This window comes from Esox lucius, chromosome 1 (assembly GCF_011004845.1).
Source record: "Esox lucius isolate fEsoLuc1 chromosome 1, fEsoLuc1.pri, whole genome shotgun sequence".
Taxonomy (NCBI): Eukaryota; Metazoa; Chordata; class Actinopteri; order Esociformes; family Esocidae; genus Esox; species Esox lucius.
This window is the reverse complement of record NC_047569.1, coordinates 14180203-14196226: the sequence shown is the minus strand read 5'-3', so window position 1 is coordinate 14196226 and position 16024 is coordinate 14180203. Positions and strand designations below refer to the sequence as shown.

General features: G+C 45.3%; 1 protein-coding gene across 7 annotated transcripts in view; it reads left to right on the top strand.

The window, feature by feature from the left end:
- fat3a (FAT atypical cadherin 3a) overlaps nt 1-15762 on the top strand; it is a 159536-nt gene extending 143774 nt beyond the window's left edge. For 4 of the 7 annotated variants that reach the window (XM_029119359.2, XM_029119343.2, XM_020048497.3 and 1 more), the window contains 10 exons: nt 40-197; nt 381-605; nt 1053-1296; nt 3689-3842; nt 5715-5982; nt 6092-6542; nt 8151-8264; nt 10671-10730; nt 12145-12180; nt 13309-15762. In XM_029119359.2, the coding sequence (XP_028975192.2) occupies nt 40-197; nt 381-605; nt 1053-1296; nt 3689-3842; nt 5715-5982; nt 6092-6542; nt 8151-8264; nt 10671-10730; nt 12145-12180; nt 13309-13997 (2399 nt within the window). In that variant the 3' untranslated portion in view covers nt 13998-15762. The remainder of the gene's footprint in view (nt 1-39; nt 198-380; nt 606-1052; nt 1297-3688; nt 3843-5714; nt 5983-6091; nt 6543-8150; nt 8265-10670; nt 10731-12144; nt 12181-13308) is intronic. The other 3 variants (XM_020048494.3, XM_020048500.3, XM_029119354.2) reach the window with 2 other exon arrangements.
- Nucleotides 15763-16024: the final 262 nt, after the last annotated feature.

The following is a 16024-nucleotide window of genomic DNA, read 5'->3' as shown; positions in this document are numbered from 1 at the left end:
TGTGTGTGTGTGTGTGTGTGTGTGTGTGTGTGTGTGCAGGCCACACGTCTCTGAGTTTCTCAGGGAACAGTTACATAAAGTACAAGGTGTCTGATGGAGGGAGGACGGGGGAGATGAAGCTGGGCCTGAGAATACGAACGCTGCAGAGCCGAGGAATCATCATGTACACGCGCGCTGACCCCTGCACTATTCTCAAGGTATACACGCATGGACGCACACACCCACGCGTAAACACACACACACGTAAACGCACACACACGCAGGCACGGTCAGACCACCGGGTCACAGGCCCACTGTAACCCCCCCGTTAAGACTTATTACCAGAAGCCAATCCCCGGTTCGACCCCGGTAAAGCCCACCTCTGTCATTCTGATTGGCAGCTGGAAGAGGGCAAGCTGTGGTTCCAGATGGACTGCGGGAACAGCCCCGGTACGCTGGGCATCTCCGGGCGGCCCATCAACGATGGCAATTGGCACACGGTGACGCTGGAGCTCAACCGCAACTTCACCAGCCTGTCTCTGGACGACAGCTACGTGGAGAGGAGGAGAGGGCCTCCGCGCTTCCAACCGCTGGGCACCGAAGGCTCCATTTATTTCGGAGCGCAGGTGGGTTTCGCGTGGGCATGAGCTGTGTGTGTCGGATAGTCTTTGTGAGAGGAAGGTGGATCGTTTATTGTGCGTTGTGTCTGGGCGTGCGTGTGTGTGAGAGTAATGTGCTTGCATGGGCGTGGCTGCGAGCGCGTTTAGCATAATGACAGTACATTATGGATCTTGTGCAAGGAGAGTGTTTTCCCATAATGCTCTTACCAGTTTAATCCTGTCAGAGGACTGAGGAACACAGTCTGGAGTTAACTCATGCATAGCAGCCTAGCTACTTATCCATGTACTCTTTTTCCTATTGTCTGGATATGGTTTGTTAGATGCTCAAACAAAACATGGCAAAAGCCCATTATTAGAACTTGACATTTTAGTTTTGTCCGCTTTTCCTGTTCCTGCACAACGTTTGTTTGCATGTTTAAATCTGCTTATTTCTGTGTGTCTCTTCACCCCAAGGTCCAGCCTGCTAACTCTCGCAGCCTGACGGATAAGAAAGGCCCACAGGTGTTCGACGGTTTTCAGGGCTGCTTGGACTCGGTGATGCTCAACAACAACGAATTGCCACTGCAGAACAAGCGGAGCCGCTACGCCGAGGTGGTGGGCCTGACGGAGCTGAAGCTGGGCTGCGTTCTCTACCCCGACGCTTGCCTCAAGCAGCCCTGTCTCCACGGAGCCACCTGCACCGGACTGCCCTCTGGTGGTGAGTCCGTGGAACTGTGGGAGGGCAACGGGATACCTGTGCCACCCCTGTAGCTCTCCAGGACAGATTATTGGCCACTGTTAGCGTTCATTACACACCCACTAATGGGAGGATTTCCTGATTGATTGTTTGATTGATTCACATTTCATGTTGCCGGCGGCGGGGAGATATATGACGATCTGTTTCGGCCTGTGTACACCTGTGCCAGCTGGCAGGCAATCCCCTCTCCCGAGATCTGGATCTCCCGTTACATAAGTCTCTCGTTAATCCAAGATGAGATCTTAATTACAATGAGCCTGACCCTCTGTTTCTTCTTTAGGTGTGGTTGTGATATACAGCCCTTTACTCTCCCACTCTCCGTCTTTTTTCATCTGTCTTTTTCTGTCTATCTGCTTATGGTCGCCTTCTGTCTATCCTTGTCGCGCTCTCTTGGTTTGGGCGTCGTCGTACCACTGTCACTATTTTTTATATAGTCTTATCGTTCTGCCTTCTGTCGGAACTCGAAGGGCCTGCGTTAACTACATGTTTTCTTTTTTATCCCATTGCCGTCAGGGCTCGAGTCGTTTAGTTTTGTTCTCCATTCGTTGGCATTTGGCTGGAGTAGGGAAGCCTGGTTAAATGTCATCTCTATGGGAATGCCCTTGCCTGGACTCAGCGGGATGACGCCTTGACTTAACATGCTGACTTAACACAGCGAGGCCAAGATTGAACACAGAGAGTGACTTAGCCCTCCCATGGGTCGCTCTCTGCAGGTCTCTTCCCTTGCTCATTGCTCATTCACTGAGAGAGGCGGAATGCTCTGAAAAGAGCACAGCATTCTGGGGGCTTGTCACGGTCCCGTGTCGTCATTTATGGCCCAACCTCAATGTAAAGGTTATCCCAGTGTGTGTTTGTGTGTTCCGCTATTCCACTGTGTGCGTGTGTGTGCGTGTGTCTGTGTGTCTGTGTGTCTGTGCGGTGTCAATAAATACCATTACATTTCCCTGCAATTTCCCATGTGTATGTATGTGTGTGTGCTCGTACGTGTGTGTCTGCATTGTGTCGATAAACACAATTACATTTCCCTGCGATTTCCCAGTTGTATGTAGTTGTGCGTGTGTGTGTGTCCTTGTGATTTCCCAGAGGTGTGTATGTTTGTGTTCAGGCTGGCAAGCTCTCAAAAACCATGCCAAGTCCTCCCTGGCATCAGTGCTGAAGCTCCAACAATGTGCGCTCACACACACATACACACACTTGTCTGTACAGGTCTGAACAGTGCCTGAATGTGATTGGGTTTGACTGTACAGGTCTGAACAGTGCCTGAATGTGATTTGGTTTGACTGTACATGTCTGAACAGTGCCTGAATGTGATTGGGTTTGTCTGTGCAGGTCTGAACAGTGCCTGAATGTGATTGGGTTTGTCTGTGCAGGTCTGAACAGTGCCTGAATGTGATTGGGTTTGACTGTACAGGTCTGAACAGTGTCTGAATGTGATTGGGTTTGACTGTACAGGTCTGAACAGTGCCTGAATGTGATTGGGTTTGTCTGTACAGGTCTGAACAGTGCCTGAATGTGATTGGGTTTGTCTGTGCAGGTCTGAACAGTGCCTGAATGTGATTGGGTTTGTCTGTACAGGTCTGAACAGTGCCTGAATGTGATTGGGTTTGACTGTACAGGTCTGAACAGTGCCTGAATGTGATTGGGTTTGTCTGTACAGGTCTGAACAGTGCCTGAATGTGATTGGGTTTCTCTGTGCAGGTCTGAACAGTGCCTGAATGTGATTGGGTTTGACTGTACAGGTCTGAACAGTGCCTGAATGTGATTGGGTTTGACTGTACAGGTCTGAACAGTGCCTGAATGTGATTGGGTTTGTCTGTACAGGTCTGAACAGTGCCTGAATGTGATTGGGTTTGACTGTACAGGTCTGAACAGTGTCTGAATGTGATTGGGTTTGACTGTACAGGTCTGAACAGTGCCTGAATGTGATTGGGTTTGACTGTACAGGTCTGAACAGTGCCTGAATGTGATTGGGTTTGACTGTACAGGTCTGAACAGTGCCTGAATGTGATTGGGTTTGACTGTACAGGTCTGAACAGTGCCTGAATGTGATTGGGTTTGACTGTACAGGTCTGAACAGTGCCTGAATGTGATTGGGTTTGTCTGTGCAGGTCTGTGTTTTTGTTCAGGTCTACAACTCCGCCTGTTAGCTAAATCCATTTCATTTACTCTTCCTTCTGTTTTTTATCTTCATCTCTCTTTTATCTTTCTGCCTATTTAATTATTGTTCTCTCTCCCTCCACCTCACCCTCCTGTCCCTTTTTCTCTCCATCAATCTCTCGGTTCCTGCCCCCTCCCTCTCTCCCCCAACCCTCCTTTTCCTTTTCGTTCCTCTACTCTATCTGTCCTCTTCCAGGTTTTGCATGTAATTGCAGTCCCCAGTACACTGGAGGGCGCTGTGAAACAGAGATCACAGCGTGTGTTCCCAACCCCTGCCATAACAGCGCTGTGTGCAAACCCATCGGCAACGCTTTTTTGTGCAGCTGCAGGAGGGGCTTCAAAGGAATCACGTGAGTTAGACACACTAACTGTCCATATCATTCACCATAGCTACTATAACTAACTGTCCTTATCATTCACCTCAGCTACTATAACTAACTGTCCTTATCATTCACCTTAGCTACTATAAGTAACTGTCCATATCATTCACCTCAGCTACTATAACTAACTGTCCATATCATTCACCTTAGCTACTATAACTAAATGTCCATATCATTCACCTTAGCTACTATAACTAACTGTCCATATCATTCACCTTAGCTACTATAAGTAACTGTCCATATCATTCACCTCAGCTACTATAACTAACTGTCCATATCATTCACCTTAGCTACTATAACTAACTGTCCATATCATTCACCTTAGCTACTATAAGTAACTGTCCATATCATTCACCTCAGCTACTATAACTAACTGTCCATATCATTCACCTTAGCTACTATAACTAAATGTCCATATCATTCACCTTAGCTACTATAACTAACTGTCCTTATCATACACCTCAGCTACTATAACTAACTGTCCTTATCATACACCTTAGCAATTATAAATACCTGTCCTCATCATTCAGCTCCAATACTACAACTTACTGTCCTTATAATACACCTCAGCACCTGTAAATGTCTGTCTGTCTGGAGGTCTAAGAAACACTGTTCTACTTGAAAATCCACCTCTAATTTCTTTGACTTTTTGGTAGTTTGTCCAAAACAACTGGTCACCTGCAATCCACCTAGTTTACAACCAGTGTTTCAGGATCACTTGACTCTATCTCCAGACTGCTTGGCATCCACTTCAATGTCTTCTTAATGCCTTCCTTCTCTTTCAACTGGGTCCTGTTAGGGTACCCACTCGGCAGCCCTGCTCCCCACCATTTCAACTAGATGGATTTTAACTGGGCAACTTTTAAACATGGTTGCAATCACAGTTACGGCATCTATCATCTTCCATCTGTACACTGCTAAACCTTTTACATTTTTACCACTGAATTAGCTTCTGCACATACTCTCAAGCTACATATTTCATGTTTCCCACCTTTACACAGGTCCAAAGACACTCTTCATTAAAAAGCAGTAATATGGATTATTTGCATTAATTATGCACTGTGAGTCAATATTATACATCTGTGTCCTAATTAAAAAATCTACTTGGGATTTGCAACACAGTCAACTGGAGATCATATTTGATGTGTAAATACACTACCTCACAATTGCCACTGGATGGCAGTATACACCAGCTCTTAGTGAAAGGCATGATGAGTAAAGGCAGAACCCGAAAGCTGCATCTGGCCTTTTTAAGATTAAAAAAAGAAGTTGAAAGAGAAAAGATGACATTTAATTCTGCTTGTCTCCTACCCAGAGGTCTAGGGGTTTTCCAGTGTTACATTACAATATACCATGCTTCAGAGAGCAAGGCTACAGGCAGTGTTAATGAAGATGAGACAGAAAGTCTCGCACTCATGAATAAACACACATACACCCACATGCGCTCGTGCACATGCGCACACCAGCAGCTTGTGTGGTATCATCAAAGCCATTTTCATTTCATATGAGAAAAATCAGGAACATGACTGTCACTGCGCTGGTTATTTATTGAAGAAAACAGACGAGGAGTTCGTCATCGACGTTGTCCAACTCTGAGAGTCTTGTTCAGAGATTTAGTCAGCCTCTAATCCATTCATTCACAAATTATCATTTTGAATCAGTTTCAAATATTAAAGTGCCAATGTGGATAAAAGATGTAGTATTCATGAGGATGGTTTTTGGAGAGTATTTTATCATGTTCTATTAGTCAAACTAACCAAACAGTGTCATTTTTCAAACTGCCTCCCTCCCCTCATTCCTCTCTCTCCCACCCCTCCTCTCCCCCCATCACCTCCTCCACAGGTGCGAGGAGGACGTCAACGAGTGCGAGCGGGGCGGTGGCGCGGAGGCGGAATGTGAGAACGGCGGCGTGTGCGTCAATACGCACGGCTCGTTCTACTGCAACTGCACGCCGGGCTTCGTGGGCCAGCGCTGCAGCCTGCGGCCAGTGGTGGTGCCGGACATGCAGGCCGGACACGCCGTGGTGGGCAAAGAAGAACTCATCGGTATCGCCGTGGTGCTGTTCGTCATCGTCACTCTCATCGTCCTCTTCATCGCCTTCCGCAAAAAGGTGTCGGCTTCGTTCCGTTTTTTTTTTTACTGACATGGGTTCATTGTTGTAAACAGTTCGGCCTGGTCGGTACTGGTCCGGTAGTAAATGTTCTTTCTCGTCCCTCCAGGTGTTCCAGAAGGACTACTCACGCAACAACCTGACTCTGGTCCAGGACCCCGCCACAGCGGCTCTGCTGAACAAGGCCAACGGCGTTCAGTTCAAGACCCTGCGCCGTACGCCCGGTGACCCTTTGAACCTCTACGCGGAGGCGGGGATGGGCGCCACGATGATCGGTGTCGGCTCCGGGATGATCGGCCCGCCGCAGGTGCCGGTGAGGCCCATGGCTTACACGCCCTGTTTCCAAGGCGACCCGCGGTCCACGCTGGAGAAGATGGCGGACGGGAGGGGCGCGGAACACACGGAGATGAGCACCTTCCACCCGGAGTCGCCCAGGATACTGGGAGGCACCATGCGGAGGGGGGTGGTGGTGTGCAGCGTGGCGCCCAACCTGCCGCCCGTTTCGCCCTGCCGCTCTGACTGCGACTCCATTCGCAAGAGCCCATGGGACAGCGATGAGGGTAATTGCGTCTGCATGTCTGCGTTGCATGTGCGAGGGACGGCGTTCTGTATTAACGTGTCAGTTTGTACGTTCTTTGTGCATATATTTAAATGTCCGTTCATGTACACGTGTCCCTCAAGCCATTGTCTTTCCCAGGAAGGAATCCTTTAGGGGGGCTGCGTCGTTCTGTTATTTCCATATTCGTCCATATTCATACTGCAAATGACTGCACTCAGAGAATCGCCCTCAGTTTATCAAGTGCTTCATTCTAATTTGGAGTTGCCTCGGATTCAAAGTCCTGTGTGTATGTGTGTGAATATCTGAGTGTGTGCCATGGTTTCCGTTAGCCGCTAAATAAAAATGCAAAGCTGATCAATAAAAGAGTTGCCGGAAAAAATGTTCAGATAAATGAAAATCCCAGCAGTCAAGAATGACTTGACTGCCAAGAGGGAGATAAGAATGTATGAACTGCAACTGCCCTCGGACAATTTAATTATCCGGTTCAAACACTGAGCAGAGACGAGTCGTGTATGTTTTGGTTCTACACTGCCGTGTCCATCGAAAAAACGTTCAATAATCAATTAATTACATTTGTTGTTACGCCACAATGCGATAAAGGATCTGTAACCTCGATGGACAGTGGCTGGTCAGAGCCCGGGCATGGGTCTATTGAGAGATCTGGGCATTTTAATCAGGGTGTTGGATTGATTCTGGCCAGTAGGTCAGCATAACAACTAGAATGAAAAATAAACCGTTCACTCAAAAGAAGTGAATCCTGACTCTGAAGTAAGAGAAAAAGACCAATTCAGTATGAGTACTTAGTTCTTTACTAGCGATGTCTAGACTGGTATACTTCACTGGTTTTAGGAAACCTGTCAGATTTGAGAATGACTAAGAGCAAACCACACCTGGAATCGTCAGGGAGTGTTAGGGTTCGTCAGGGATTCTTGCCAATCCCTAACACCCTCTGTGATACATTTCCCCAACATTTGTGTGTGTGTGTGTGTGATACCTAGCACTGCACGCCAACATTGTTTTTACCAGAGAATGTGTGTGTGTGTGTTTGTAATTGGTGCCATAGTCAAGACAGCCCTGGTTCTAACAAGCGCACATTGTCCCCTTGCTTGCATTATTTAACACACACAAACACACACAGGTACAGAAATAACTTTACGCACATTTGAACAGTCCCAAGCCTTTGTACACAAGCCACATATGTTGTTTCTCCAAAACTGTAGCTGCTCCTCATTTCTCTCCGGGCCCCAAACCTGCTCTCCAGTCCCCCAAGCCACACAAGGTTGGGAGACCCAAACAAACAAAAACACCTCCAAGCCCCTAAGGGCTAGAGCCGGCCCTGCTCATATGGCACATGAACAAGAACCCATAAGAGAATTTGGAGAATGGCAGCGTTCCCATTAGTAGTTAATGTGCAGCTTACAAGCGCCATGTGGGTTCTCAGGAAATGAATCAGTGTCTCCTGACAATGTGTGTATTTCAGCAGTGGTCCTGGCCCAGGGTCTCACAATGGCCTTGAGGTGAACAGGTTGAAAACCACTGACCCCATCCCATTCATAACAGCTCTCCCCATCTTCTGCCTTTTGAACTTGATCCTGAACTCTCCCTGCAGGTAAAATGGTGGACATGGGTGAGGAGATGACCTGTTTCTCTGGGAGCAACAAGGGCAGCAACTCTGAGGTCCACTCGCTGAGCTCCTTTCAGTCTGACTCCTGCGACGACAACGGTAAGACCTTCCTCACTGGCGCTTCTCCCTGGCTACGCTCCTAAAGACAGTAAGCTGGTCTTACGCCCGGTCTCGCAGCAGCCCATAGTTTAGTTATTTCCTTTGCCCGATAGCACGTTGGTTCTGGTGGATTCAAAGGGACCCACATATCTGTATCAGTGAGCAGCAGCGCCGAAGCCCATTAGCTGTTGAGGTGGCACCGTCACCATATTGCGTTCGATGGGAGCCCTTTAGGATGAGAACTCCCAGGATAGTAGAAGATTCAGAGGTTGTTTTGGGACAGGGCATTTGTAACTGGGATCGCCACAAACATGTCTGAACCCAAGATATTGTGCGCTTTCCCCCCCCCTAACACTCATTCCAACAGGGACATGTACTGCTGCTGTGTTCGAAAAGTCTATTGAAAAAACTATTTGTCATCCATTGTGTTTTGTTGTTGTTGTTGTTGTCCTGAAACCAATTAGACTCACGGTCATTACTGGAGTTTTTTTTTATTTGTAAATTATTTTTTTAATCCAGTGGCTTTTCATTCCTACACCTGTCTAATTCCAGGGCAATTTCTGTGTTTTCATTTGGACATGTAAGTGACAGGCGGGCTCTCAGACAAACGACTGCTGACCTGGGAGGAATAGAGCGCCTGCTTCCCCACAGCTGTGTTGTTTTTGTTACATTGTCCATTCATCCGCATCATTATGCATTTAACCACATGTTGTTCTTTTCCATGGCTTTCACAGTCGTCGTCGTGGATTCCGCCGTTCCAACTGTTGTCTGAAGCCAGTTTAGGCTTTCGCTGGTTGTTAATGTGCTGTGTTGGCTTGTTTTCTCTTGTCTGTTGTTTATTGTAATGTCATTTGTGGCGTTTTGTAGCTGATTTGAAATATGACCGTTCTCTTTTTACTTAGAGGGGATTTATTTAATAATGTTTTGTGTCAAATTTGTTGTATAGGTTTTGTGTACTGACATCCCCATACTGAAGCTACGTAATTGTTGTTTTGTGCTGTTACCCTGGGACTGGTAGTAGCACAAACGAAACAGTATTCACCCCATGGACTTTGTCACATTTTATTGATACAACATGAAATCACAATGGATTTAATCAGGAGTTTTTGACACTTATCCAAGTCCAAAATGTCAAAGGGGGAAAAAAATCTGTGAATTGTTGGCTTTTTTTTGGCTATTGTTGTGGTACAGTATTTTCTACAGTGTCTCCCATCTTAGCCGTGGAAGACTGTAACTCCTTTATTTTTTGACATATTCACAGTTATCTTTCCCATAAGGACTGTGCTGCTCTCAGGAGGATATTCAAAACCTTGGAAATGTTCCTATATTCTACCCTGATTGGTGCTTTTGAAGAACCAGCATGAAATAAATCTAGTCCCTATTTTTTTTTGTAAGACAATAACATTTAGAAAAAGGGTGTGAATAGTTTTGAGAACTAATGTATGTAATACTCCATGCACAGTTGAAAAACAATGTGCTTCCAATGTCGGCCTTCTTCAAAAAGGTTGTTTTTTCAAGATATGTGATAGTGAATTTGCTCAACTTTTGTTGATTAAATGTTGAGGAAACTCACAACTCTATCACAGCTGCTGCTGTACTGTATTTATTCCACTTTTTTTTTCTGTGTCTATTACCTTGGGTCCTCATTAATTCATAAGCAATGGAGTAGCTTAACTGTCAAGATCACATATCTGACTGTGATGTTAGCCAAACAATCGATAGAACCGTTTGCCGCTGGCCACTGCTGGGAATGCAATGTGATGTCATGTCATTATTATGTTCATTCCATAATTCCTTCTCTGTTTGGTTGTCATTTTTGTATTGATCTGTTTTTTGCTCTTTCTCTATCCCCCGCTCTCTCTCGGAACATTGCCCTACCTCATCTCCACAGTTTTAAATGGGAGTATGTGTGTGTGTACTGTGAACAGCTTCTTCTATATAAATGGGGTCAACGATGTGCCCAAAAGAAAAATTCAATAAATGGACTCAGTTTCCCGTTTCACATAAATGTTTAAGGGCTAGTTTTAGGTTGAACGTAGCAGTTAGGATTATGGTAATGGGTAGGGTTTTGTTTATATTTAATTTTATTGTTAGGGTTAGGGTTAGGATTAGGATTAGTGAAAAGGTATTTGTTTTTTAGAGTAATCTGTTTTTATGTCCCCATTTATCTAGCAAAATTCTGTTTGGATAGGCCTGTATGGTTGTGTCCACATGGAGAGTAGTCCCCAGAAATACACCGGATGAATGTGTTAGTCACTTCCTAGGTCTCCTACTGTCCTCCAATGCTACCCGCCCCCAGTGTTGACCCTAGCTCTGGGCCTATAGTAGCTCTGCTTTCTCGGGAAGCTGGTGTCTTCTTCCTGTGTCTCAAACCGTGTCTCCTCCCTCTGCTTCTCTCCCAACAAGCCTCCATAGTGACCGTCATTCGACTGGTCAATGATGCAGTCGACACTATCGAGAACGAAGGTACCATGTTTCATCCCCTCCTCTCTCTTTCGCCGTCTGATGTTCTTCTCACTACACTTCCCTCTCTCTGAGAGGAGCCATGCCAATGCTATCCATGCCGCTACCTGCTGCTCCTGTTTGAAGATCACAGTCTTCTGCAAGGGTGTAAAATACATGGCTTTGATGTGATTCATAGTCATTGTACACATGACACACATAGGCTGCACTATGCACAACCAAATACTTAGCGGACCATGAAGGGGCAACCTTTTACACACACACACAGAGATACACGCCTACCAGAAGAGCATTCAGTGTTGAGTCTGGAATTTTGAGGAGTTTATAGGGGTTTGACAGAAAGATCAGGGTTAATACACTGACCACGCACATACTGTAAATACCTCTGACAGCACATACATACTGTAAATACACTGACCACACACATACTGTAAATACACTGACAGCACATACATACTGTAAATACATTGACAGTCCACACACATACTGTAAATACACTGACAGCACATACATACTGTAAATACACTCTCAGAACACACATACTGTAAATACACTGACAGCACACACATATTATAAATACATTGACAGTCCACACACACACTGCAAATACACTGACAGCACACACATACTGTAAATACATTGACAGTCCTCACACACACTGTAAATACACTGACAGCACACACATATTATAAATACATTGACAGTCCACACACATACTGTAAATACACTGACACCACACACATATTATAAATACATTGACAGTCCACACACATACTGTAAATACACTGACAGTACACACATACTATAAATACACTGACAGCACACACATTCTATAAATACATTGACAGTCCACACACATACTATGAATACATTGACAGTACACACATAATGACAGTCCACACACATACTGTAAATACACTGACAGTCCACACACTTACTGTAAATACACTGACAGTCCACACACTTACTGTAAATACACTGACAGTACACACATACTATAAATACACTGACAGTCCACACACTTACTGTAAATACACTGACAGTCCACACACATACAGTAAATACACTGACATTCCACACACTTACTGTAAATTCACTGACAGTACACACACATACAGTAAATACACTGACATTCCACACACTTACTGTAAATTCACTGACAGTACACACATACTGTCAATACACTGTCAGTATGCGTCGTGTGCACTGACATTCAACCTCTATAAATCCCTGCATGGGAGGTGTAGATTAGGAGGTGCTGGTATGGGTGGAGTGGGAGGGACTGTGGGGGATCAATGTAAAGCCACTCAAGTATCAGATGGTTCTCAGATACCTTCACCAACACGTCAGGCACCTCTAACACACACCCACGCTAACACGCTAAAGCTCTCTGTTTTCCTGTTCCCTCACCTGACAGTGTCAGTCATGGACCAAGGTCAGAGCTACAACAGAGGTGATCCCCTGCCTTTTCTTCTTTCACCTACTCTTTCTCTTCTTTTCTTTGCCTTTCATGCTTTCTCCTTCTTCCTCTATTTCTTTCTTTCCATGTCTCCATGTCACTGTTCCCGCCTTCTCTCATTCTTTATCCCAGCATCATGTGTGGGTGTGATTTGATACTCCTAGCTTGGTTATTTGTCTCTTTAGTCTAATTTCCCTATCATGTGCCAATTTGGCAATGGCAAGAAATGGAATGTGAGCTAAAGAGATTAGTACTACACACACACACACACACACCAAAGCATGTGTAAGTCCCAGTCACAGTGTCATCCTGACTGAGCACCCCCAATGCGGCCTTGGAGTAGTCACTTCACCCGGTCAGCGAGGCGCCACTCATCTCCCGGGACAACCACTCTTGAACATGCCTTGCTGCCGTTTCTTCTGTTTGGCCACTTTTTTCTTTCATTTGCTTTGGCTTGCTGCCTTGTGACAAGATGTTCCATCCTCTCAATGCATCTACATCCCACCGCGAAGCGTGTTGTTTTTTTCTACCCCATTAAAGTGATATTTCTACTGCTTTTCATGAGCTTGTTACTTTGATGTGTACTCAGATGTGCTGTTCCAATGTTATTTTTGTCAGGATGGATTACATGTTTTAGTGTATTTTCCTTTTTCCTATTTTGCATGTCCTTACTGTCTTTATTTTGTATTTTAACTTACAGTTGGATGCTTTGTGAAACCTGAAACTTGTTAACATGTGGAAATAGGTCAAGTTGTGCTGTGTTTGTTTATGTTGAATGATCCCATCGGTCGGTAACCTCTAACCTCTCACAATGGCTTGGCTGTTTCTGACGTGTGTCCCCTGACTCCCCCTGAACCCTGGCATGCTGTGACCTTTTGACCTGTGACCTGCTGACCTGATGTTCTTAGGAGGCTTCCCACCTGCATGTCGTGAAACCTTCCAAACAGCCCTAACACGTTCACTGTAGTGGATGTCCCTTGTGCTGTGGTAGCCCTTTTACCCTTGTGCTTTTGTTGTTTACAAACAACAAGACAGATGAATCTCCACATTGTCAATGTCTGTTGGCATGTTGGCAGAGATTGCGCTCACTGTCACATCTAACTCTGTCTCTCCTTCCTCCAGCATATCACTGGGACACGTCCGACTGGATGCCCAACTCACGGCTGCCCGACATCGAGGAGGTACCCAGCTACGAGGCCAGTGGCCTGGGGGTCCATGGCGACATGGTGGCCTCAGCGTCCCGACTAGGAGGCAGCTCTCGCCTGGGGGGCAGCACCCGGGAGCTGGAGTCGGACTACTACTTGGGAGGCTACGATATCGACAGTGACTTCCCGCCTCCCCACGAAGAGGAGTTCCTGACGCAGGACCAGCTTCCCCTTCCCCTCCCCACCCCCCTAGAGGAGTACCAGGATCCCCCCTACGACACCCTCCCAGCCGGAAGCACCCACCCCCCCTCCAAGGAGAGCACCCTGAGTGGGAGTGAAAGCGCCGGACGCCACCGGTCGCCCCGCCCTCACTTCCACCCCAGCCAATACCTGCCCCCGCACCAGCTACCCCTGGGGGAGGTGGGCCAAGCAGTGGAGGAGTTCAGCATTTTTGCAGGAGGGACGATCCCACCAGGAGGCAGTGAGGCACAGGATAACACGTCGCTGAACATGAGGCTGTCAGGGAACGCGTCGTCGGCCTCGGACGTGTCGGCTCCATGCGGTTTTGACGATTCCGAGGCCGGCGGCAGTGACTTTGACAGCATGGATGAGCTCCACCGGGGGGTAACATACACCATAGAGCTACAGCAGCAGACTGAGGTCTGAACTAGGCCTGTCGTAGGGACGAGGGTCACTGGGGTTCGGAGCTGCAGGCCGATAGGCAGGCCAGGACAGAGACCGCTGGAGTAGAACGCTGTGTAGACGCTGTGCCTAGCTGTGCAAGTCCTCTGGGTGGAATTGTGATAGATGGATGTCCTTCCTCGAAGGAAAAAGCTTATTGGTTTACGGACTAGTTTGTGGTTACATCATCAGAACAGTACCCGATGGAACACTTCAAATCACTTTCATTGCAAACCTTAAACCATTTCACCCATTGCACGCTTTATCCTTAAACTACTTTCCCAAGCCGCTGCCCTTAAGACACTATCAAGCTGCATGCAAAGGAAAGCTATTTGTTTTGACACATTTTTGCCCATGGCAGGTTGTCATTATTTCCCTAAGCCTAGCCTGTCACGGACAGCGGAGTGTTGTACCCTTCCATAGTCAGGATCAGATTGAGTATGTAAATGAACAGGTTGAGAATGTGAATAATAAAGGTAAAGTTAAAAATGGAAACTTTAAAAAGACAAGGGTAGAGGAAATGGACGGGCAAATGAATAAAGAATAGATTGAGAATGTTTGACAATAAGAAAGAGAACAATCATGTCATTGTCAGTACTGTGATATGGCCTTTTCTTTTGGCTAATAACAGGTGTGATCTTCACTTCCACGCATCTCCCCTTCTCCATCTCTCAATACTCAATACTGCTCACCTACATAGGTCTGTGGACTTCCCCCAAACCATGATGCAGATTCCTTTGGGGGGATTGGGTGGGACTCCCCCCGCAGATTATTTTATTTTTTTCATCATTTTTTTCTTATACAAATCTGCAAACTGTTTACTCATGGACTGTACAGAATTTGTTAAATAATAAAATTACCATTCTGATGCAATTGAAATGGTAAAATATTTTTTTCTATTATCCACATTCCAAGAATGCCATTTATTTTAAGTGGAACATTTTTATTGTCCTTGGTCCCGACTTCCTCTCATAAAACCAGCTAGCCTTCTGTCCCACAGGCTATCCTGTCAATGCTCTTCTTTTGGGCCAAGTACATTTGCTTTAATTGTCAGCTTTGATAATTTACATTGAGTTCTTACATTTCCCAGCACTGCAAACTAAATGTTTTTTATTTCTCTTCCTTGTTTATTGTCCTTTCCATGTTTTGCACTGAGCATGTTTTGTAGTCTGTCCATTATTTCCCAAAGCTATGTCTGCAATAGTTCTGACTCCTGCTTGACTGGAGTTAAGAACTAGGGTCTGTGTACAATTAAAATGCATTATAAGAGAGTAATGCAAAAATATAAACACAGCATGGTAAAATGTTTACGATTTTACTTAGTTAATATGAGAAAATCTGTCAATTGAATTTATTAGGCTTTAATCTATGGATTTGACATGGTATAAATACACTTTTTGTATGTACGGAACATTTCTAGGATTTATTTTCAGCTCATGAAACATGGGACCAACACTTTGCATGTTGTGTTTATATTTTTGTTCAGAATATACTAATGTAACATCTCACACAAAGTGCCAGGCAACATTGAATTAAGGGTCTGGTTAAAGGCTGTGTTCCATTTTGGTTCTATCCACACAGAAAATAGAATAATCGGTGGTTACTAACAATGGCTTTCTCTCACACACATCTGTATCAGTCCAGGACAGGCAGAGAAAATATAACATAACAGATCAGTGTTGTATTGGGCTTGGAGTCATTGTATTGTAATATATGCCTAATAAAGTTGGGCAAGTTTTTTTGTAAAAGATGTACGTTTGTGTTCAAACCTTTGTACAGTGTATATAGCTAGGTTGTTAAAATGCCAATTTTGTAGATATTGAATTGAAATTCTGACTGCCTTTCTTTGAGTTTCTTGTGTTTGATTTGAATGTGGACAATGAGAGACAATGGGAATCAATAGTTTAACTTCATCTCTTCTCCTAGGCATTTAGCCTAAAATCATTTTTGTTTTTTTCATTAACCTTTGCTTTAAAATATAAATAGCCTAGTTGGAACCTGCACAGTATTAA